Genomic DNA, 25,156 nt, shown 5'->3' with positions numbered 1-25,156 from the left:
AGGTGCTTGCTGAGACATTTCCCCACTGTCAGAGGTGGAGATCAGGATTAGATTATTATGATTTACACATTTAAAGGATGATTCAATGGAAAAGTGGCGAGGGAAGGTGACAGTCTCAATGTTATGAACTAAGCTATCAGTCTGGTACTCTGTGCTATGTCCCTGACCAACCATGTTAACTAGGCTAGTGGACTCCATACCAGCACTAACAATAACACTAGCAGGCTCTCTATAGACCTGCGACCTGCTGAGTGTTACATCCCTTGTGTCAAACCTGCTTCAAACACCTGTCTATATTGCTAGACAAATCAACAGCGCCGACTCCAGTAGGATGAAGGCCGTCTGCTCTCAGCAGGTGGGGGCGACCCCAGAAAGAGGGCCAGTCATCCACGAACCTGTATCCCTGCTCCCTACAGTGACGCGCCAGCCAGCGGTTCATAGCTGTAAGCCTACTGTACGTCTCATCATTACCCCGCTGGGGTAAGGGACCAGAGACAATTAATCGATGCCGACACATCTTTCTTGCAGCCTGAAAAGTCCTGGCTAGGCTATCTTTTGTAATCTCAGACTGCTTCTGACGAATATTATTGGCGCCAGCATGAATTACAATGTTGCTGTAGCTTGTGGTGCTGTGTGCCTGAGTTCCCTGTTTAGCCCTGCGTGATGCCAGCACCCTAAGATTAGCCTCTATGTCGGAAGCTCTGGCCCCAGGTAAACAATAAACAGTGGCTGACGACGCTAGCTTAACGTGGCGGGTAATGGAGTCCCCTTAGTTAATTTCAAATCAACTCTCTCAATATATTAATGACTTTACCATCTTATCTCCATACCAATCTGGGTTCAGACCAAACTTCTCTACAACCACTGCTCTTCTAAAACTCACCAATGATGCATCCTCTTCAATGGACAATAATATGCATACAGGTGCAATATTTATAGATCTTACTACAGCTTTTGACATGGTTGATCACTATCTCCTCCTTGACAAACTCTATGCTATTGGTCTCTCAAAACATTCTTTATTTTGGTTCAACTCGTACCTTCACAGCCGACATCAGTGTGTCTCTTGTCATGGCAGTCAGTCAGATTTTATGCTTATGGAAAAAGGCGTACCTCAAGGTTCATCTTTAGGGCCGTTGCTCTTCTCCATCTTTATTAATGATCTTCCCCAAATCTGTTCGGATTGTCATATCCAATTATATGCAGATGATACTGTCGAGGGCTTGGAGCCAGAGGGGCGTAAGTGGCTTTTGACAAACTTTACAGGAGACAAAATTTTGACCACACTTCAGTCAACTGTATTATTAAACCTTAAACCACAACATTGCAACCACAGACATACTTACATGAATGAGTATTTAAGTAATAAACTTATGGCATATTAACACAATGAACATGTTCTAAAACATTTTAAAATAAAAAAAATATGGCAAAAAAACGTCAGATACGCCTTTTTGGCACCAAACATTTCCAAGTCGTCTATGGACATATTGGGCGTATCTGCTGAACAATGCAGAAAATAATTGGTCAAAAGGGGAATTGATTGAATAATTTACACTTGAATAACACTTGAATAAGTCATTAATTGTCATTTAACTAATTATTATTTTTTTCTTTTTTTCTCATTTCACTTTTCCATTCTGGGCATCTGCTGAACGGTACAGACTGTAATAAAAGTAACTGAACTTGCTAAATTCATGGTAATTGGCAATTCATGAGATTACATTCATTTTTTTTTTTATCAAATACTGTATACAATAGACAGTTCTCTCATGTTTTTCTACTCCACTTAACTCCTGTTTAGTCCACTGTCAGAGCATTGTAGAACTCTGCGAGGAATACTCCCATTGCTACGATGATTCTCGATGCAGCAAGTTTTTTATGTACATTTCCATGCAAATAATTCCATAAAAAACTTTTTTCTGACTGTGTGACTACTTGGTACTTTCAAAGCAAAGTATTTTTTAATGATCCATACTTAATTTACTTCCATTATATTTAATTAATAAAACAAATGAAAAAAATGTGGCAAGTCAACTGGAAGGTTACATTTGCTAGCAAACATCCAGCTTTGCAAAGAACCAAAAGGAAAAGAAAAGTGTTCCTGTAGCAGCATACATGTAGTACAGCTTAATTGCAGCCTGAGAATATTTTATCATTCTATCTACTGTTTTACCCTACAGGTGAGGAAAAGAATTACTTCCCAGTTGATATTACCAAAACTAGATTATGCAGGTATTGTATATATCAGAATACCAAATCTTCATCCTCACTGTATGAGTCACTAAACTGGTTAGTACCTAAATCTAGAAAACATTTTCACTGGTTGCAATTTATCTTTAAATATATATTTTTTTGAACTATTCTTCATCCATCCTTATTTCTTTGTTCCTAGAATTTTTAAGGAAACTGGGCGACGTGCCTTTAAATTCAAAGCTCCATCTGATTGGAACAACTTGCCCCGCTAACTTAGATCCATTACCTCATTTCATTTCTTTAAAACATCTGTTTTCATTTATCTCCCAACAACCTGCTCTTGCTTCTAATCATACGTGAGATATGGAAGTAATCCATCTCAAATGTGTAGATGCATGTTAACGTATCTGCATAGCTATGTATAGGTATGTGTAGAGCTATGTAAATTTACTGTGTGTAATTTTGGCACTATGGGGGGAATCAGTAGGTGTGGGAGTGGTTAGGCTTAGGAGAGCTTTTGTCTGCGTATGAGTGTATTTGTGTTATTTGGCTTCATGTACTGTATTTTCTGTATATCTGTGTCAACGACCCCCTTGAAAGATGGTTCATCTCAAGGGGTTTATCCTTCTAATAAACTTATAAGTGGTCCTCCTCCCGTCCATCACCTCCCACCTCTCTTTGATGACCTCCTGCACATGGAGGGTTGCTTGTTGCTCCTGCTGACTTATCTGCTGTGTAACGTCCTCGGCCTTCCCAACCATCTGCACTGCAATTTTGCTCAGCCAACGACATGTTTAGTTATATTTATTTTTAACTGCTATCCTCCAGGTGTTGTCCACTGTGATCCAGGCACTGTGGATGTCTTTTTTGTCTGAACTATGACCCAGTTCATGATCATTTAGATTTGCTTCACCTCAGTTTTCTCATAGCAAAGAGTTCAGTTACATTTGTGATAAAGGAAAACAGTTTTAACAGGACAAAGAAAGAGAAGTAAATAAATTCCAGCAGAGCCTGAAAGCTCGCTGTGACTCCGACGTGTTCCAACATGTTGGGCAAACAAACAAAAAACAAAGGTATCAACTTTCACATGTAGGATCAGAAACTGTTCAGCTCATGCAGTCCATTTCTTGACTCACAGTAAAGTCATGTTGACTTATTGATGCAGGTTTAACGTTACAAACTGCAAAAGGGACAGAGGTATCTTGATGACTTTTCCCTCTACGTCACTGTGATTTTTCACTACTTTCACCATGTTCGACAGACAGACAGACGTTCAATGCAAAAACCAAATGTTTAAACCTCAAATTACAACATGTCAACACTTTACCTCAAATTATCTATTTATCAAGACCTCTTTGTGGAAGATGAGCTCAATATTTCCATGTTTTACTGTAACATAGGGGCAACATATGTTTTGGTTTTATTTCAGAAGAATGCAGATAGAAGACATGATGGCTTGGCAGGTTGCAGCAAAACAGATGTCAAGAACTGACAACAGCATCAGTGATAAGCTGTTGTGGTCGTTGGTAAGCACAAAACTACCACGTAATATGAGTAATAGTCTGATCTAACACTGTAACACTTGCCTTTATACTTACACATGTCCGTGGCTATCTGTTGCGAAAGTCGTTCTGACAGAGGTCGGCAGAGTTTGCTCAAATGATGTCACTACTGCACTTTCTTCTTCTTTGCACACTGGACTTTTGGACTATTGCTTATCTTGGCCTTTCCATGTAGTGATGTTGCACTGTATTTTATTCATGTACTGGTCTTTGTCTATCTGTGGTGTAATGCCTTCTCCATTATTATTTATTATCTTGTGTGTTGTGTTGTTGGTTGTGGGTTTCTTAATACCTGGCTGCAACTTAATTTCCCCCTGTGGAATAATAAATTTAACTTGACTTGAGGTGTCGGCTGTAGTGGCTCTTTAAGTGCTGCAATGACTTCACTGTAAGTGACTTCTCTTACTGAAATAGAGAAACATTCCCTCTACAAATGATCCTTTTTCCCACATTTTATGCGCTCAGATTCTGATGCTGGGCATTTAGCTGTGACTTTGTGCTTCTATTCTCCAGAGTCCTCCGAGTGGTCCTCCTCCCGTCCATCACCTCCCACCTCTCTTTGATGACCTCCTGCACATGGAGGGTTGCCTGTTGCTCCTGCTGACTTATCTGCTGTGTAACGTCCTCGGCCTGCCTAACCATCTGCACTGCAATTTTGCTCAGCCTATAACGACATGTTTAGTTATATTTATTTTTAACTGCTACCCTCCAGGTGTTGTCCACTGTGATCCAGGCACTGTGGATATCTTTTTTTGTCTGAACTATGAGCCACTTCATGAACAAAGGGTGTTCAGTTACATTTGTGATCAAGGAAAACAGTTTTAACCAGACAAAGAAAGAGAAGTAAATACATTCCAGCAGAGCCTGAAAGCTCACTGTGACTCCGACGTGTTCCAGCATGTTGGGCAAACAAACAAAAAACAAAGGTATCAAATTTCACATGTAGGATCATAAACTGTTCAGCTCATGCAGTCCATTTCTTGACTCACAGTAAAGTCATGTCGGCTTAATTACGCAGGTTTAACGTTACAAACTGCAACTTCATCAGATCCAAACTGTTTAACAAAGAGGAACAGCGGCCTCCAGATGAATTTCCCTCTATGTCACTGTGAGAGTGATTTTTCACTACAATGTTTGAGAAGGATGTTCAATGCAAAAACTAAATGTTTAAACCTTAAATCACAATGTGTCGACATTTTACCTCAAGTCATCTATTTATCGTGACCTCTTTGTGGAAGATGAGCTCAATATTTCTTTTGATGTAAAGAAATGTTTTACTGTAACCTATAGGGCAACCTATGTTGTGGTTTAATATCATGAGCATTCAGATCGAGGATTTGACAGCTGGGTAGGTTGCAACAAAACGGATGTCAAGAACTCACAAACACTTCAGTGCAGGGCCACAGAAAATATAAAGCATGATGGAAACATTTCTTTAAAACTGTCATCAACTGCTGGAGGAGTTTGTTCCTGTAGTTCACAGTTTGTCCACCTGGTGTCGCCTTTTCCCTGGATATAATGTGTAACGTGTCAGTGGTGAAGAGTAATGAAGTACATTTACTTATTATCTATAGTTCTGCTCCATAACATTTCAGAGGAAATATTTTACTTTTTACCTCACAAAACATAAAGAGCTTTCTGAGTTAGTAACTTCTATTAAAGATACAATATTTAAAACCTAAAACACGATCTCGTCTGTGAACATTTGTGCCACGTCAGATAGATTTTAGTCCAAAGCGACTTACAGTAACTCACACATACATTCATACACTGATGGCGGCTGCTGTGCATGACGCCGACCAGAACATCAGGAGCAGTTTGGCAATCATTGTTTGCTTATACATCAATTCAAGTCTTATATATATATATGACCCTTAATTATACATTGATCTGATGAACAACATGAAACAAAAATAATAATTATTAAAACTTGAATTGAATTGAGCTGTTTTGGATTTTCTTATATGTAAACGTGACCTGATGCATTTCACAGGCCACCGTTTGTTCTGTATTCACTGATAATGGATTTAGCCAGAGGATCAACAAAGTTATTACAATTCAAACAAAAGGGACCAAATTTAGTAGCCGTTGAATCCTTCACCAAAAAGAAAAGAGAAAGAAGAGGTTCATCCTCTGGGGAACATGAATGTCTGTATTTAATTTGATATTCTGAAGTGTTGAACCAACAAAGCTGCTAAGAGTCCAGGTGCTAATGACAAAGACACATGAAGCTCAGAATGCAGCCGGCAGGTTATTTACCTGCTCTGCTGCTTCAGGACGTCCAGGTGAAGTTTCTTCTTTAATCAGTTCAACAGCAGCATCGAAACAGTCGTCCCAGTTTGGTGTGCGTATTTTTTCCATGATTTTTTCAGTCAGCTGTTCTTTTGCTTTCCCTATTAAAATGTCCTTCAGAACATGTTCCTCCTCCTTCAAAATCACTTTGTAATATAGTTTTTTTCTGTTGCAACAACTTGAATGATAACAGCACTTCAACCACCTGAATGACGACACCGAGGCCGTGAAAGACAGAGCACAGAGGAGCAGAGAGAGGCCGATAACCTGGAAAAGAGGTAACAGAGAATATTTTATAACTACAGAAGATGAGAAACAGAAAGAATTTAATTCCTTTACCTCGAGATCTGATGAACGTTACTGTGAACGCGTTCATTCTGGCATTTGTGAGCGGCGCGTTCTCACAGTTTAACTTCGCTCAAGACAGTGCCAGATTTCCATCGAGCCTTCCAGGCTAAAACCGGCTAAAACACACCGTGAACAGGCCTTAATATGTAGCGTGAAAACACCCAATCTGGCTGTTGTGTATAAAAAGTACGCTGGACAAGAGGTTTGTACAACTTGCTTTACTTTCGATCAAAACGCACCTGAACTATTTCAGACAAACAGCTGCATACCAAACATGCAGTGAGGCATTACCAAATGAACACAGATGAATTCGCCCTGAACGGACAGAACACTGACAACACCAGCCTCCACAGAGTCACACCGCAGCATACGTCATCAACATGTGAAGCATGGAGACAAAAACAAATGAAGGCTTCACGCCTGTTTTTTTATTGTGACATATCTGAAACGTTTTGGAGTGATGTTGTCGAATCTTATTTTTTTGATGCTGCTGACTCTGTCCATTCTCTTGCCCTTAAACATGTTATTTGCTGTTAACACAGAAGATAATGCTCTTGAACACATGATGAACTTTGTTATCCTATGCAAAATGTTTTATTCACAAGTAATACCTTTACTGAATCATAATGAAAGGTTTTTCCCTGAAGCCACTGTCTGAACTATCCATTTATTTTTCATTTCATTTTCCCTTTCTTCTTCTTCTTTTCTTAAATTATTTATTTATTTACTTATTCATGCATTTCATTTTTAATTTGTACTCTATCCTGTACCGCAAACCTTAAATGGCACATTGAACTAAAGCACCCGGCGAGCCTTTCAAGGTCTGTGCAAGTGAATAAAAAATCAAAAGACACGGCAACAGCGAGCCAAAACAGATCCTCTACCACCCAAATTGCACTAACAGCGAACAGTAGCGGCTCCGCTGTCTTCATCTCCCAGCAGCAGCTGGACAACCTGGTTTTGCAGAATATTGTCAAAGAGCTGCAGTTTCAGTGTTCAAACTGAGAATAATAACTGTCCGTGGTTCTATCTGGGCTGTGGCAATAAACTTAGTTCAAAATTTTGAATTATGAACTATGAACTGAACTAGTTCATTTTAAAAATTTGTGAGCTGAACTTTGAACTTTTTCATGTAGAAAGTGAACTTTCCCAACACTGGATCACGCATCTGTTCTCTCTGGACAAAAGAGAAGATAACAGGGCAAATACACAAGATGCTGACAGCGTTCACAGCAGCTCCTCTTTGGTTAATGCAGAATCTGATTTCATGATACTCTCAGTCCATGCTCAGCTTCTGGACAGTGCAGCATTACTATGTTCAGATCATTAGTACAGATAAAACACAGATCTGATGGAATAAGAGCACATGATGACAGAAAAACACAGACGCTGATGATGTAAAACAAAAATACTCACCAAGGAGTAGTTTTTAAGTTTGTTGATGATTTTCCGTTCCTCAGGTGTGATGTCACTCTTGTTTTTGCAGGCTAACTGTGCCTGGTTTTCAGAACCATTGTTCAAACAACAAACGTACCAGTCTCCATCAATTAACACAGACACAATCCACAGCAGGCCGACGAAAGCTGCCTTAAGAATGTGATAAAATAAAATGCAGAGAAGGTTGCAGCGATCTGAGCATGTGTAGTTCAAGACTCTCTGAAATGTCTTTTCTGTCCAGAGTTGTAAAACAAATATGATGAAAAACGGCAGAGTCATGTATACAATGCAGTCAGTTGTCTGTTCTTCACAGGTGCACTCCAAACTCCTGTCAAGCACGACATTGTAAATAAAAATCACGATGACTGCGATGTAGGTGCTGAATCGTTTGAGAACTTGTTTTGGAAAAAGCTTCATCTTTGGTGCGAAGTTTGATTCTGCTGCGAGCTGAGCTGCTGAATGTACCGACAGGAAATCACACTGCCACTGTTTCTGAAGCAGATCTGCAGCATGTCTGCAGTGTAAGTTCAAAGCAAACCAGAGTTGCAGCATTCTGCTAAACAACTGAAGCAGTTGAGACTTGATTTAAAACAGAAACAACCAACCAACCAACCAACAACTCTGTACATCATCATAAACTGATGTGGAGAGATGTTATTTACACCTCTTATTAAAATGAAATTTTCACTGTCGACGACTCTGCCTCTTTTGCAATCAAAACTTCACTAACGGTATGCAGTTGAATCCTGTTTTATTGAACTGTTTAGCTGTAAATACAGCATGTTTGTGACCAGATGGCGCTCTACCTCATATTTAACTTTGTTGCGCGTTGTTCAGGGGCGGAGTATTGAAGTGTAGCCCCAGGCAAATGTCTGTTCAAGGTGGAGCCGTTATTCTATGTATGAATAGTTCAATAAATACTGCATGCTGCATGTCATATTTGAACAGCATGTTTTGAAACGGTGCTGCATGAGTAAAAGTATTTCTGGCTGTTATGAAGTGAAGAATGGGTGACTCTTGTGGTGACATCTATAATGCAAAATGTTCATGTCCCTTATTTTCTGGATGACATTTTCCAAGTAATGCAGGTTTGAACTGTGTGTGTAGTTCAAACAATAATAATCTGCTGTTCTTTGTATCTTTGGTTACTTAAATGTAATAAAAGTGTTTAGTGTATTAACTCTTCTGTCTCGAGTAAATGACTTTGATAAGATTTTTCATGGTGGCCTCAGACTTTGGCACTGTAGTGTTCCTCTGCTGTCAGGATCAAGCTGTTGTTCTAATGGTGAATACAAACAAAATGATTTACAAATGTTTAAAACAAATGTTTTACAACAGTTTAGTACATGAAGATGGTACAAAGTAGAATGCCACAGTGGCAGGAGATTCACACGAAGCTCACTTGAGAAAAATAAACCACAAGTGTTGTGGTTCTGTGAGCTGAACGCTTCTCACAGATACTGCAGACCTGCAGGAACACCGTGAGAAGCTTTTTGTTTTTGTATCGTTTCTGCGCTGTGGACTTCTGCGGTGTAGGTACAGAGTTTTCAAAAAAGCCAAACCTGTTCGTATGCTCACCATCTTTGTGGCACCAGCAGCGTCTGCTGACAGTCTGCTGCTCTGAACATAGACCAACATGAAACCATGCATTTCCTGTTTTTGATGGCATTGTTGAAATGCATTCTTTTTAGGTTTGGTCTGTTTCTGCTGATCAAATGTTTCCAAAAACAAAAGGAGTGTGGTGAAGTTTTTAAATTATTCAGCATAAAATATGAAATTCTGTGATATTTATATCGGGTTCAGTTCCATCGATCTGTTCTGATGTGGAAACTCAAGTGGAGCGAACTGAATACAAATTTAAATGAAACAATTAAAGTGCATCAAGAAACGAAAACTGAGAGAAGATCTTCATGTTGTTGTCAACATAAAAATAATAAAAACGACAACAATAATAATAAAAATGACAATATTAATAATAAAAACAATATAAATAATAATAATAGTAATGACGATGATAGTAAAAATAGAGCAGGACCAACCTCCCTCCATGGGAACCTGTGAGAGGAAAGAGACTCTGGTGAAGAAAGTCAGTAACATTTATTAATGAGACATGAATGTGTACAGATAGAGAGAAATAGAGAGGAGCTCAGTGCATCATGGGAAACCACTGGCAGTGTAAACCCAGTTCAGCATAGCTAAGAGCCTGTGCAGGCCCTATAAGCTTTATCAAAAAGGAAAGTTTTAAGTCTACTCTTAAACTTAAATAGGGTGTCTGCCTCCTGAACCCTCACTGGAAGATGGTTCCACAGGAGAGGAGCTTGATGGTCAGCATCCTGGATCAGCTGGAGAGTCTTTACTGGCTTATCAGTGCAGTCTGATAAAAAGGAATTACAATAATACAGCCAAAGAAGGCAGTCCTTGAAATTTGCTTCATGTGGGAGTCAAAGGACAAATCCTGATCGAAGATAACTCCCAGAATCCAGCTGTGGTGCTGGAGGCCAGAGGAACTTCATCCAGAGAAGCTACATCATCAGATAATGTGTCTCTAAGATGTTTAGGGTCCAGCACAATGAGTTCTGTTTTGTTCAAGTTTAGAAGGAGAAATTTACAGGTCATCCAGGTTTTTATATCCTTAATACATGCCTAAAGTTTAGCAAACTGATTAGTGTCATGTGGATAAGTATAGTTGTGTTATATTATAATTAAATCAAAATTAAATCAAATGTATTATTATTGTTTAACCTGATATTTTAGTTCAATTCAATTCAATTCAATTCAATTCAATGAACTTTATTTTTCCGTTAGGAACTTCATTTGTAAAAAGCGTCAGTGCAGTGCAAATTTTAGACAAGATAAATAAGCAAATAAATACATACAGGTGAATACAAATGTTAAAGAAAAAAAAAAAAAAAAAAAAAAAAGAATTAGAAGTACAAAACAAATGTTAAAAAGAGAAGGACACTCATCCACACGCTCACACACACGAACACACACCCCCACACACAAGCCAGACCGGGTCAGCTGTTCAGTTGCAGCACAGACGTGTTGTGCAGTCACAGTGTGTACTGTTTTGGCTAACTCTTGATTTAGTTTGATTAAAAACTGGAGACACATTTGTTCAGATAAAATTGTATTTATCCGTCCTGCATCAGTGCAGCAGTCAGCCTGTTCTTGAGTGTTTAGTAAAACAAAATGCGGAGAGCCTCCAGCTGGCAGACGAGACTCGCCGACACGTCTGACAGCTGAACACAAAGTGAACGCGGGGATGAAGCCGGAGCTCAGCAGCAGACTGTCAGCTCAGCGTGTCAGCGTCTGATCCACAGGTAGATAAGGCCGACAGGTAGACTGACAGACACGCTGAGCATAATGAAGCTGTCTCCTGCTGGCCCTGAACGCCTCGCATGACTAATGAATCAGGGCTGCAGTCAGATACGAGGCCGCTGCGCACTGGGTCCGATGGTGAAGGCTGGATCAAACCCAAGACTTGTGTTCGGACTCTCTGCATGTTCAACAATTTCAGTTTGAGACTCTTTAAGATAAATTAATCTACAGGAATAAATCATCTTTTGTAAGATCATCATGTTTGCAGCGTGTCTTCCTGTGAGAACCATGTTTCTCTGAAAAGTATTTTCATGGTGTCAGAAAACAGCTTCAGCTATGTGATGATGATTTACTAGTGTTGGGCATACAGATTGGGGCCAACAAAGATAAACACAAGCATAACTTTGTTTACCAGACCTGAAATATGCACTAACTGGAATGCAGGGTAGTGACAATCAGAGGATGGTCTCTTAAAGTTGACTTTGGCTGAAACATGTGGTAGTAACAGCTCAAGTACAAAACTTCTGTTTAACAGGGCTGGTAGCACACTGTGGTTCTACTGGCTCTACTTCTTACTCAGGCTGAAATACGAGGCAGTAACAGCCAGATATAAACTTCTATGTATCACAGGGTCAGTGGCATGCTGTCATTAACAAGAGGAACACTTAAATTGTCATCAAATCATGACAGCTTGACTACAATGCATTGAATATAGAATATTCAAATGCTGAACTGAAATTCACACAATTTCTACAGAGCACTTTCAACGTGAATCAATAGCAGCAATAGCAAATGTCTCAAAGTGGCAGTTAATAACCTAAAGATTTTGGTAAATCAAATGGGTTATAAATTTGATTGAAAAATCAGTTCTCCTCACACTGCAATTGTTTGTAAGTTCAAGCCAACGTCTGGTTTGAACTTACAAACAATTGCAGTGTGAGGAGAATTGATTTATCAATCAAATTTACTCCTGTAGTAGACTTGTGGTTACATGTAAAGACTTTTGGCTAAAGGGTTCAAGATGTAAATCTCAAATTTTAGCACTGTCCAAATTATGCAAAAATTAAAATTGCACATTTATGAATGATTGTAAACAGTACGCTGCCTCACACGGGGCACCATTGTGTTGTATGCTGCATTACACCAGGCCTAATTACATTTATGCAACACTAAAAAGGAGTTTTAGGTTAAATTCAGCTATCAGTAAGCCCAATTTATGTTAGCCCAGTTGAACTTTATCAGTCATTGCAGAAAAGGTGCTGGTGGTTGCAGGAGAAGGTTGGAGCTCCAATGTTGAATGAAAGTCAGCAGGGACAGTTCACTCCTTTCATTTGCAGGATAGCAGCTCGGTGCCAACTTTCTTGGTGTTCTTCAGATTGTGAAGTTAGCTGGCAAGCTTTGCATCGCAGCTGCTGGTGCTAACTGATCTGGAATACTGGCTGGACCTCGTGTCGCTGCAATGAGGAGAAGTTCTTTGGGCCCACTGCAAATACAGCTTGCAGCTCTTCACAGCTATTAGGCCCAGAAGATGAGATCTTGAGGGCAGGCAGCCACAAGGGGGGAGATGGAGAGGAGGCCTAGAAGATCAGAAGTCAAAGGAGTAGAGGGCGTCGAGTGAAAGAGAGGAAGAACAAGGAATGCGCTGGAGTTTTGACTATCTGGTCAGAGGGGGCCTGTCACCTTGGCCAGAAGTAGTTTAAAGCTGAATTTTGTGCCTAGGTGTGAAGAATGGGGAATTCTGGGACACCGAGTTCAGTTCAGAAAACATTTTGAAATCCACAATGAATGACTTTATCTGTGGGTCCCAACACCAGCTGATCCAAAAGAGATTTCATAGGGCTGCTCTTAGAGATGATATTTTTATCAATGAATCCATATTTTTAAATTAATTTTTATTTATTTTTATTTTTCGATTAATATCACAAGGAATTTACCCCAAAATAACATTTTAAATCTTGTAATTTATATTTCAATATTCTATTCAATCATCTTCAGTCATTAACGGGATATTCTGTGTAAATTTAATCCATGGTGACACACCGTGACATCGAGTAAGACCCCCACAAACACAATAGCCATCATAGCCACAAACAATGCTCAGAACAGCACCAAACTTTAGCAACAGTACAAATAGGGTCCCAGCACATAGTTCGAGGCATCAAACGTCTGCTAGCTTAGCTGGATTTCTATTGTAAAGTGAACACAACTCACCATGTTCATCCTTGATCACTACTGCACTCAGATCACACATCAGATCCAAACTGTCTAACAAAGAGGAAGTGAGGCCTCCTGATGAATTTTCCCTCTATGCCACTATCAGTGTGATCTTCACTACAATATTCTGCTTGAGAAAGACGTTCAATCCACCTGCAGAAACAAAATGTTTAAACCTCAAATTAAAACATGTCAGCATTTCCCTCAAGTCATCTATTTATCATGACCTCTTTGTGGAAGATGAGCTCAATATTTCCATGTTTTACTGTAACCTAGGGGCAACGTATGTTGTGGTTTTATTTCAAAAGCGAGGACATGACAGATGGGCATGTTGCAGTCAAACAGATGTCAAGAACTCACAACCGCTTCAGTGATAAGCTTCCTTCCTCTATCAGGGAGGTGTGGTGTCCACTTATTATATTCAGTGGTGACCAGCAACAGATACAGACTTTGCATTAAAGATGAACAGCGTCTTTTCAAAATTTCCTTTCAAAGAACTCAGCACTTATGTTATAGTCATTGGAATTTTTGTTTACAATGTTGTGCTTGAGAGGGATTTGGAGTGTTCTTGTGACCGGCAACAGGATTACTGCCAAACATACATGGTTCTGCCATCTTTTATTTTATTTGTTTTACAAATCTGGATGGACAAGACCTTTCAGAGAGCCTGGAAATATATATGTGCCTGTACATGTGTACAGTGCTGCAGATCAGAAAACAAATGCAAATATATCCTGGTTTTGTTGTATCGCATTATCAAGGCAGCTGTCATCAGTCTGCTGTGGGTTGTATCTGTGTTAATCGATGGAGACTGGTACGTTTGCTGCCATAATTCTGAGTCCGAACAACATCCAGACTTAGCCTGCAAGGACAAAAACAAGAACATCACAGCAGAGGAACAAAAAATCATCGCTGGACTTAAAGGTTTCTCCTCGGTGAGTTTTTCTTCATACAAATCATGACAGTCTGTGTTTTTCTGCTGTTTTACGGCTCATCAGATCAGTCTGAGTATAATCTGAACATAGTTCTGCTAAACTGAGGGTGAGAACAGCTGAGGTTGGAATAATTATATCTTATTTGTTATTTTGAAAAGATGACATGATAATTTAGTCACAGTCTTTTTAAAATGACAGTAAACAAAATAATTCTATTATATTATTGAACTGGTCTTCATGTATAAATAGTAAAGCTGCAAATGCAGGGTGTAGTGTGGACACAAAGATTGTATTTCATAAATGATATATGGGCATTAATGTTGTGATCTATGATTGTGGTGTCAGGCCTGATGGGCTCAGGATCTTTTGTAAACTTGTGATCTCAAGAGTAAAATTATTGCATCTTCTGTTATTTAATCCTTGTTGCCTCTTTTTCAGTTCATCGGCCTCTGGATCATCTTCGGTGCCGTTCTTGCAGCTGCCTTGATGTCCTTATTTAGATTGATGAAATGCTGTGGCAAATATTCAAATTGTTGCAGAGAAATTCATTATTACAAAGTGATTTTGAAAGAGGAAGAAAATGTTCTGAGAGAGATTCTGACAACAGCAGCAAAAGACAAGTTGACTGAAGAAATCAAAAATAAAATAGAAAGTGATCCATGGACAGAATGTTTCGATGTGGCTGAAGAACTGATTGACAACGAAACTAAACCCTCTCATGAGGCAGTTAGTCAGGTAATGAACTGCCACCTGCTCCCTCCATGTTGAGCTTCATGTCTTCTTACTTTCATCTGGATCTTTAGCAGCCTTGTTGGTCTAACTCTGAAATATCTCAATCAATTGATAGATTACCATAAACTTTATACAGACACTGATCCTCTTCAGAGGATTAGTCCTAGTAAGTTTGGTGATCTGAGACTTTTCTCATCACAACGTTACTAACAGAGCATCATTTTGAGTTTTTATTGAAAATCCGTACAACAATTACATTTGTTTAAGAGATCAGTTTAAAAGATTTAATTGTTACTCACAGGCTTAATTGTTAAACTGATTTTCACTTTTAAAACTCTTTGCAGGAGACTCTTCAACTGGAAAAACTAAAGCTGCAGGTAAATCTGTCTGTCCTTTTTATCTGGAGTTTTAGTAGTTTTATTGTTTTTTCTACTTAAATAAAGTTGTAGTTATCTAGTTCATCACAGCTCTGCTAATTGATGCGCTCTTGTTTAGTTGTTGTATTAATGAGCTGGTGAATAATTAATTATCTTTATAATCAAAGCTTCTAAGATTATGATCCTGTGATTTCACGTGTTCTCCTTCCCTTTCTGACTCTGTGAAACTCTTTGCAGGTGGATAAACTTCGTGCTGAAGTACAGAGGCGCGAGGTAAATCCATCCATCCATCCATGATGAGAGTTTCAGCCAAAACTGTTTTCTGTGTCAAAAATCTAAAACTGTATTTTTCGACAATTTAATTAAGAATTTGTTGGACCAATCGATGAGGAAGTGAAGAATTTACAGAATCTCAGTGTGTATGTGTAGGCTGATCGTGTTCATCATCACACCTGTTTTCTAGTGTTACTGTCTCCTGATTGGACGACACTTACAGACTCAGCTACTATAGGAGGGTTATGATGTTGTTGTCCCACTGATTCGAACCGAATGTGTCTTAATTTCTGATGCCTTGACCGCTTCAGACCAAACAGCCTGACACTTCAGAGCACACAGCCTCAGGAGGAACAGAAGGAGGAACAGCAGGAACAACGGGAGCAACAGGAGAAACAACAGGAGGAACAGGAGAAACAACAGGTGGAACAGCAGGAGGAAAAGCAAGAGCAACCAGAGGAACGGCAAGAGAAACAACCGGAGGAACAGCAGGAGAAACAACCAGAGGAACAGCAGGAGAAACAACCAGAGGAACAGCAGGAGAAACAACCAGAGGAACAGCAGGAGAAACAACCAGAGGAACAGCAGGAGGAGCAACAGGAGAACCAACGGGAGGAACGGCAGGAGGAACAGGAGGAACAGCAGGAGGAACAACAGGAGGAACAGCAGGAGAAACAACAGGAGCAACAGGAGAACCAACGGGAGGAACGGCAGGAGGAACAGGAGGAACAACAGGAGAAACAGAAGCAACAGGAGAAACAATGGGAGGAACAGCAGGAGGAACAACAGGAGGAACAGGAGAAACAGCGGGAGGAATGGCAGGAGGAACAACAGGAGAAACAACAGGTGGAACAGCAGGAGGAACAGCAAGACCAACCAGAGGTACGGCAAGAGAAACAACCGGAGGAACAGCAGGAGAAACAACCGGAAGAACAGCAGGAGAAACAACCGGAGGAACAGCAGGAGCAACAGGAGAACCAACGGGAGGAACGGCAGGAGAAACAGCAGGAGAAACAACAGGAGAAACAATGGGAGGAACAACCGGAGGAACAGCAGGAGGAACAACCGGAGGAACAGCAGGAGGAACAACAGGAGGAACAGCAGGAGAAACAACAGGTGGAACAGCAGGAGGAACAGCAAGAGCAACCAGAGGAACGGCAAGAGAAACAACCGGAGGAACAGCAGGAGAAACAACCAGAGGAACAGCAGGAGGAACAGCAGGAGGAACAACAGAAGGAACAGCAGGAGAAACAACAGGAGCAACAAGAGAACCAACGGGAGGAACGGCAGGAGGAACAACAGGAGAAACAACAGGTGGAACAGCAGGAGGAACAGCAAGACTAACCAGAGGAACGGCAAGAGAAACAGCAGGAGGAACAGCAGGAGAAACAACCGGAGGAACAGCAGGAGGAACAACAGAAGGAACAGGAGAACCAGCGGGAGGAACGGCAGGAGGAACAGGAGGAACAACAGGAGAAACAACAGGTGGAACAGCAGGAGGAACAGCAAGACCAACCAGAGGAACGGCAAGAGAGACAACAGGAGAAATAACCGGAGGAACAGCAGGAGAAACAACAGGAGGAACAGCAGGAGAAACAACAGAAGCAACAGGAGAAACAACGGGAGGAACGGCAGGAGGAATAGCAGGAGGAACAGCGGGAGGAACAGCGGGAGGAACGGCAGGAGGAACAGGAGAAACAGCAGGAGGAACGGCAGGAGGAACAGGAGGAACAACAGGAGAAACGGCAGGAGGAACAGGAGGAACAACAGGAGAAACGGCAGGAGGAACAGGAGGAACAACAGGAGAAACAACAGGTGGAACAGCAGGAGGAACAGCAAGACCAACCAGAGGAACGGCAAGAGAAACAACAGGAGGAACAGCAGGAGAAACAACCGGAGGAACAGCAGGAGAAACAACGGGAGGAACGGCAGGAGGAACAGCAGGAGAAACAACGGGAGGAACGGCAGGAGGAACAACAGGAGGAACAGGAGAAACAAAAGGAGGAACAGGAGAAACGGCGGGAGGAACGGCAGGAGGAACAGGAGGAACAACCGGAGGAACAGCAGGAGAAACAACCAGAGGAACAGCAGGAGGAACAACAGGAGGAACAGGAGAACCAGCGGGAGGAACAGCAGGAGAAACAGCAGGAGACACAGGAGAAACAACAGAAGCAACAGGAGAAACAATGGGAGGAACAGCAGGAGGAACAACAGGAGGAACAGGAGAAACAGCAGGAGGAACGGCAGGAGGAACAGGAGGAACAACAGGAGAAACGGCAGGAGGAACAGGAGGAACAAAAGGAGGAACAACTGGAGGAACAGCAGGAGAAACAACCAGAGGAACAGCAGGAGGAACAACAGGAGGAACAGGAGAACCAACGGGAGGAACAGCAGGAGAAACAGCAGGAGAAACAACAGGAGACACAGGAGAAACAACAGAAGCAACAGGAGAAACAATGGGAGGAACAGCAGGAGGAACAACAGGAGAAACAGCAGGAGGAATGGCAGGAGGAACAGGAGGAACAACAGGAGAAACGGCAGGAGGAACAGCAGGAGAAACAACGGGAGGAACGGCAGGAGGAACAGCAGGAGAAACAACAGGAGCAACAGGAGAACCAACGGGAGGAACGGCAGGAGGAACAGGAGGAACAGCAGGAGGAACGGCAGGAGGAACGGCAGGAGGAACAGGAGGAGAAACAACAGAAGGAACAGGAGAAACAATGGGAGGAACAGCAGGAGGAACAGGAGAAACAGCGGGAGGAACGGCAGGAGGAACAACAGGAGAGACAACAGGTGGAACAGCAGGAGGAACAGCAAGACCAACCAGAGGAACGGCAAGAGAAACAACCGGAGGAACAGCAGCAGAAACAACCGGAGGAACAGCAGGAGAAACAACAGGAGCAACAGGAGAACCAACGGGAGGAATGGCAGGAGGAACAGGAGGAACAGCAGGAGAAACAGTAGAAAGAACAGAAGCAACAGGAGAAACAATGGGAGGAACAGCAGGAGGAACAACAGGAGGAACAGGAGAAACAGCGGGAGGAATGGCAAGAGGAACAGGAGGAACAACAGGAGAAACAACAGGTGGAACAGCAGGAGGAACAGCAAGACCAACCAGAGGAACGGCAAGAGAAACAACAGGAGAAACAACCGGAGGAATAGCAGGAGGAACAGCAGGAGAAACAACAGAAGGAACAGCAGGAGAAACAACAGAAGGAACAGCAGGAGAAACAACAGGAGCAACAGGAGAACCAACGGGAGGAACGGCAGGAGGAACAACAGGAGGAACAGGAGAAACAACAGGAGCAACAGGAGAAACAACTGGAGGAACGGCAGGAGCAACAGGAGAAACAACTGGAGGAACGGCAGGAGGAACAGGAGAAACAACAGGAAGAACAGCAGGATTAACAGATCAGGTGTGTTTGTGTCTCTTAATGATTCAGTAATTAGTAATCTCACCATAATATCTGTTCAGCTGACCATCAGTCTGTTTATCAGCAGCTTCATTCATGTTTAGAAGAACTGTGAAAAGTAGATGATGTGTTGTGGAACAGTTTCAGCAGTTCAGTTACACTGTTGTTGTCGTCCCACTGATACAAGCAGGAGCAACAGCAGGAGCAACAGCGGGAGCCACAGGAGGAGCAACAGCAGGAGCCACAGGAGGAACAGCAGGAGCAACAGGAGGAACAGCAAGAGCAACCGGAGGAACAGCAGGAGGAACAGGAGGAAAAGCACAGGTGTGTTCTGTTGTAGCAATGATGTAGCCAAAACTCTCAGAAGAATCAACATGAAGATGAGGCAAATAGTGAGTTCTGTTTATTCCTGGACTGACGAAGCAGTATATGCCTCAGACTCTGTTCATCTGCTCAGACAGTTGTGTAGTGATGGCCAGAACCAACACCGAAATGTCACAATGGTCTTTTTGCCTCAATGTTCCATATCTCTCCTGATAATTATGAAACTTCCAGTAATTCTTCTAGAACTTGTGTGCATATTTATTCATAATAATAAACCATTATATCTGTTCTGCTGGCCGTCTGTTTCTGAGCAGTTTCCTTCATGTTGAGAAAAACTGCAAAGCAGATGTGTTGTGAAGCATATTGATTTAGAATTCACTTTAATGTAAAAACAATATTTGATAGATGTTTGTGAATTCACACCACTGTCTCGCAGGTGGAAAGCCTAAGTTCTATATCAAGACGCATAATTAATAATAACCACTGATTAACCCAAAACTTGGTGCATAGACACTACACATCGTACCCCGTATGATGCAGTGTACTGTTGGCAGTCATTCATAAATGTGCAAACTATTTGAGATTCACATCTTGAACCCTTCACCCAAACTCTATCATTTAACCCCACTAGTCTACTACAGGCCCAGATGTTGATTTGCACTTGCACAAATAATTGCAGCATGGTGAGAATTTATTTATCAAATTTACAACCCATTTGATGAACCTAAATATTTTAGGTTAATAACTGCCACTTTGAGCCATTTGCTATTGCTGCTATCAATCCAAGTTGAAAGTGCACTTTAGTAATTGGTAGCTGTTCGGGCAACTATAAGAAATAAGTTCATTTCAATCAGCTGTGTGAATCTGTGGAATGGTATGAGCCTGGAGCTAAAGCAACGTCCAAGAATGATCCAGTTCAAAGGTACAAGGAGATGATTTTCAAATAGTGCAGGGATGACAGAAGGCTTTTTAAAAAAAATTAAAAAAAAAAATCACTGTTTTTATTAGATGTATGCATGTTTGTATGTATACATTTTAATATGATTTGAAATACAAGTTGATTATAATATAAGGCATATTAGAGCTTGTTAATGGAATAAACTTTGTAACATGCTTTTGTTTTTATTATATTTATTTGTCAAACTAATCAAACTTTTATTTTGTTTGCACACAAATTTGCATTAATTCGGTCATTTTTTAAAAACTAAAATGTTTTATTCAGAAAGATAAATCACGATAAAAAATATGTTTCTAACTGACATTTGAAAAAAAAGCAACAAAAAATCTCCAGCCTGCATCCAATTACAGTCCCAGTTTACAGCTTAATCTGAAATGTGTCACCAGGAGGAAAATGTACGATCACAGCGGACCCCACTTTACTGCTTGTCTAATGGTGCTTGGTTTTGGAGGCACAATAGGAGGGTCCTGTTTGGAGGAAATACAATTCCAAGTCAATTTCAAGTCTTTTTCTCATAGGCTTAGCATACAAGAAAACTTCCTCTTACAACCAAATTTAAAGTGGTTATATGTTACAAACTCCGGAAGTATGGGATGCTGTCAAGCTGAAGAAGGAGTCCTATCGAGCCTGGTTGGCTCGGGGGACTCCTGAGGCAGCTGACGGGTACTGGCAGGCCAAGCGTGTGGCAGCACGGGCAGTAACGGAAGCAAGAACTCGGGTCTGGGAAAAGTTCGGGGAGGCCATGGAGGAGGACTATCGGTCGGCCTCGAAGAAATTCTGGCAAACCATCCGGTGCCTCAGCAGGGGGAAGCAGTCCTCCACCAACACTGTTTATAGTGGAGGTGGGGAGCTGTTGACCTCGACTGGGGTTTTAGGTTTTTTAGGTCTTCTCTGATCTGAAGTCAGTCAGCTCCTCCTGATAAAAGACTTGTGTCTGATGGAGAGCGACCTCTAGTGGCCTCTGTACAGATCACAGATCAGCCTCATTGTGATGACAAATATGAGGCTCAGCCAGAATACAGGATTATTAATATTGTTATTATGATTCTGTAATAAAACATGCAGTCAGTGTATTTAGTTGTACTAAAATAATATAACCCTTCTCCAGCTGTTTGTACAGATACATCGAAAAAAAATAATAGAATATGACGGAAAAGTCATTTGTTTTCTGTAACCTAGTTCAAAAGTGAAACTTTTATTAATTCTAGATAAATTACACAAAGTGAAATATTACAAGACTTGTTTGTTTTGATTTTGTTGATTATGGCTTGCAGCTCATGAACATCAAAATCCAACATCTCACAAATATTAGAATATGACATTAGACCAATCAAGAACAGGATTTATCATACCTGAATTTAAGCATTGCACAACCACAGACAGACAGACAGAGAGAAATACAGACTCACCACTTTCTCCTTTTGTAGAAATGGTGATTGTACCTCCTGCAAACAGTTTCAAACAGTGAGTCAAAGTTTAGTTGTGTTCTGTCTCACATCATCTGCTTTTCACAGTTCTTCTCAACATGAAGGAAACTGCTGATAAACAGACTGACGGTCAGCTGAACAGATATTATGGGAAGATTACTAATTACTGATTAAATAACACACAAACACACCTGTCCCTCCTGCTCATCCTCCTGCTCCTCCCTCTGCTGTTCCTTCGGCTGTTCCCCCTGCTCCTGCTGCTGTTCCTCCTGCTCCTCACATTGCTTGTCCTGCTGTTCCTCCTGCTGTTCCTCCCCCTGATGAAAACGACAGACACACACACAGATTGATGTCTATTGACCTCTATATTTACATTGTGAAGTTGAAATTCTAATCCCCTGCCAACCGTTTCAAACAGTGAATCAACATTTAGTTTTCACAAATAAAAAATAATCTAGATTATATAAAAAAATGCAGAAGCTGTTGGTTTTCCCTTGTGTTCTGTCGCTACCCAACATCTAACAAATGTTTTTTTTTTTTTAATCAAAAGTGAATTCTAAATTAAACTGCTTCTCAACACATCACCTACTTCACACAGTTCTTCTAAACATGAAGGAAACTGCTGATAAAGAGACTGACGGTCACCTGAACAGATATTATGGTGAGATTACTAATTACTGACTCTTCCTCCTGTTGTTTCTTCTGTTCCTCCAGTTGCTCTTGTTGTTCCTCCGGTTGCTCCTGCTGTTCCACCGGTTCCTCCTGCTGTTTCTCCTGATGCTCCTATTGCTGTGTGCGTTGAAGTGTCGGGCTGTCTGGTCTGGAGCTGAAAAGCCATCAGAAATTGAGACACATGAAATTTACACTAGATAACTATGACTTTATTTAAATAGAAAAAAAAATAAAACTACTGAAACTCCCGGTGAAAACGACAGACAGATGTCAGAGGGGTAAGGTAATTTTATAGTGGATTTTAAACTCCCAGTGTTTTTAATTTGTAATATGTCTGCTTTTCAGTGTGTATTTTTAATTGTGTGTTTTTATTGCATGTCGTGTACACTGGGAGTGTGTGTGCTTTTATTTTGAAACCTTATTCTAGTTGTGACACTCCCAAATGCAATCACTGCACCTGGGAGAGATTGGCATGACTTTAAGAAGTGAACAGAGAGGACAGAAGAGAGAGGGAGGAGAAACGAACGTGGGGATGGCGTGACAAGAGGGTGTGGAGGCGAATGGCAGCATCAGCACGGCGGGCACAGGGGACGGTGGCGCCGTGGCACTGAGGATGCCGAGGACGGCGGACGCTGTGGCACCGAGAACGCCAGGGATGCCGCGGACGGCGGACGCCATGGCACCAAGGACCTCGGGATGGTGGGCGCTGGCCTGGAGGTTACAGACCGAACCGAGGACGTGTTGGCGCCCCTTCCCCACTGACAGAGACAACCCCGTGCTGCCACCTTCCGCCCGCAGATTAGACCTTAACTGTTTTATTGGACTTTTACCGCCCCTTAGTTTTAGCTTCATTTTACCTTCCAGCACCTCTTTTACTAGCTCTCTCCTCTTATCATTTTATGGACTTTGAACTGTGATTTTAACCTGATTTTATTCACTGAATAAATATCAGTGTGCATCCTGTTTAACTTTGTGGTTTCTTGGTTTTAACAACTGCTCTTCTGCCTGATTTTAAATGTAATCATTTTAACTTTTTATATACCATATACGCCTGCGTTACACAGACAGATGATGTTCTGCTAGTAATGTTGTGATGAAAAAAGTCTCAGATCGCCAAACTTATTAGGACTATTCCTCTGAGGAAGATGAATGTCTGTTTAAAGTTTATGATAATTTATCAAATAATTGTTGAGATATTTCAGTGTTGGACCAAAAAGGCTGCTAAAGATCCAGATGAAAGTAACAAAGACATGAAGCTCAACATGAAGGGAGCAGGTGTGGGTTCATTACCTGATTTTCTGCTGCTGCGGGAGGTTTAATTTTGTTGTTAATTAGTTCTTCAGCCACATCGAAACATTCTGTCCATTTATCATTGCTTAATTTGTCTTTGATTTCTTTGGTCAACTTTTCTTTCGCTGCTGTTGTCAGAATCTCTTTCAGAACATTTTCCTCTTCTTCTAAAATCAATTTGTAATAATCAAGTTCTCTGCAACAACCTGAATTTCTAACACAGCATTTCAGCCATTTAAATAAGGCAGCTATAAGAAGGACACAGAGAATCCAGAGACCAATTACCTGGAAAAGATGCAAAAACATGACGATATCATCAGATGAGAATCAGCTGTGGTTGCATTAATTTAGTTCTGTTACTTCGACATCACAAGTTTACCTTCTCAGGAGTCATTGAACATCACATCCTGTGTACATCGGGCATAACACAGTCTCATATTCAACTACAAAATGAGTAGCTGTATATCATCCACCTGATGAAACACTCTGTAAACACACTGTATGAACACCTTCCTGCGAAGTTGCCGCTCTGCTCATTAAATGAAGACAAGCTGAGGAAAGTTAATTATCTCAGGATGAAAATGTTCATTTTCTCAAGACGGTTACATCATTATCACGTCATCTGGAGAAAACCAACTTCACTTTTTTCAATAAAATTATGATCTCAAGATAATGAACAGAATAAAATGATAACATCATCAGCCAGTAAAGTTATTTTACAGTTTACAGATAATACACAGGCTGATGTGATAAAGTTACAGTAAAACAGCAGAGAAACAGACTGTCATGATTTTTAGAAGGAAAAACTCACCAAGGAGCGGGTTCTAAGTTCAGCGATGACTTTTCTTTCCTCCAGTGTGATGTCCTCGTTTTTGTCTTTGCAGGCAAAATCTGGATATGTTGAAGACTCTGTAGAGTTTGTAGCCTTCAGACAGCAAACGTACCAGTCTCCATCAATGAACACATACACAACCCACAGCAGACTGATGAAAAATGCCTTGATAAAGTGATACAACATAACGCAGCAAAAAATGTTACTTTTCCTGTACATGTGTATTTCCCGGTTCTCTGAAAGGTATTGTCCATCCAGAGTTGTAAAAAAAAAATAGAATGAGAGTTGGCAGAGCCATGTATGAAGAGCAATCTTTCATATGGTTTCTACATGAGCACTCAAAATCCCGGTCAAGCACAACATTGTGAACAAAAATCACAATGAATGCCATGTAGGGGCTGAGTTGTTTAAGAGCAAATTTTGGGAAGACGCCCTTCAGACTTGGTGCCATGTTTGCATCTGCTGGTTTCTGCTGCTGCTGGTCACCTCCTTTAAACAGGAAAAGATGCCTTTTCCTGCTGCAACATACCCAGCCTTCATTTCCTCGATGCTG

General features: G+C 41.1%; 3 protein-coding genes and 2 long non-coding RNA genes across 7 annotated transcripts; 3 read left to right on the top strand and 2 right to left on the bottom strand.

The window, feature by feature from the left end:
• Positions 1–909: 909 nt before the first annotated feature.
• LOC115584980 (uncharacterized) lies at positions 910–8,412 on the bottom strand. Of its 3 annotated transcripts, none has more exons than XM_030422973.1 (3): positions 7,815–8,412; positions 6,018–6,317; positions 910–1,258 (listed from the first exon to the last, which is right to left on the bottom strand). In XM_030422973.1, the coding sequence occupies exons 1-3, from the start codon at positions 8,385–8,387 to the stop codon at positions 1,187–1,189; spliced, it is 945 nt and encodes a 314-aa protein (XP_030278833.1). In that variant the 5' UTR covers positions 8,388–8,412; the 3' UTR covers positions 910–1,186. The 3 variants fall into 3 exon arrangements, with proteins under 3 accessions (XP_030278833.1, XP_030278832.1, XP_030278834.1); XM_030422972.1 differs by lacking the exon at positions 910–1,258 and adding an exon at positions 4,242–5,267; XM_030422974.1 differs by lacking the exon at positions 910–1,258 and adding an exon at positions 4,242–4,422 and having other exon boundaries at positions 7,815–8,406.
• A 6,422-nt stretch (positions 8,413–14,834) lies between these two features.
• Positions 14,835–15,682, top strand: LOC115585017 (uncharacterized). Its single transcript, XR_003984649.1, has 3 exons — positions 14,835–15,040; positions 15,382–15,414; positions 15,652–15,682. It is a non-coding gene; the product is annotated as an uncharacterized LOC115585017 (long non-coding RNA).
• A 117-nt stretch (positions 15,683–15,799) lies between these two features.
• On the top strand, positions 15,800–17,250 carry LOC115585688 (ataxin-8-like). Its single transcript, XM_030424263.1, is given in 3 exon segments — positions 15,800–15,807; positions 15,999–16,110; positions 16,897–17,250. Coding segments are annotated over 3 exon segments (462 nt in total). The 3' UTR covers positions 17,239–17,250.
• Positions 17,251–17,544: 294 nt separating this feature from the next.
• LOC115585686 (putative uncharacterized protein DDB_G0271606) lies at positions 17,545–18,651 on the top strand (the record flags this gene model as incomplete). Its single annotated transcript, XM_030424261.1, has 2 exons — positions 17,545–17,717; positions 17,952–18,651. Coding segments are annotated over 2 exons (873 nt in total), but the record flags the coding sequence as incomplete, so codon positions are not given.
• Positions 18,652–20,685: 2,034 nt separating this feature from the next.
• Positions 20,686–22,048, bottom strand: LOC115585010 (uncharacterized). Its single transcript, XR_003984640.1, has 3 exons — positions 22,001–22,048; positions 21,792–21,827; positions 20,686–20,849 (listed from the first exon to the last, which is right to left on the bottom strand). It is a non-coding gene; the product is annotated as an uncharacterized LOC115585010 (long non-coding RNA).
• Between the last annotated feature and the right edge of the window lie 3,108 nt (positions 22,049–25,156).

Source organism: Sparus aurata, chromosome 7, assembly GCF_900880675.1.
Source record: "Sparus aurata chromosome 7, fSpaAur1.1, whole genome shotgun sequence".
NCBI lineage: Eukaryota > Metazoa > Chordata > Actinopteri > Spariformes > Sparidae > Sparus > Sparus aurata.
Note: the sequence above shows the minus strand (reverse complement) of the source record. Positions and strands in the feature narration are given on the sequence as shown.

Bases quoted from the DNA above. Each gene is read 5' to 3' on its own strand.
- LOC115584980 (XM_030422972.1), bottom strand. From the start codon at position 8,387: ATGCTGCAACTCTGGTTTGCTTTGAACTTACACTGCAGACATGCTGCA. The intron at 6,318-7,814 runs GTGAGTATTTTT...CCTCTTTTCCAG, and splicing joins AACTTAAAAACTACTCCTTG to GTTATCGGCCTCTCTCTGCT. The intron at 5,268-6,017 runs GTAAATAACCTG...CATTATATCCAG, and splicing joins GTCCTGAAGCAGCAGAGCAG to GGAAAAGGCGACACCAGGTG.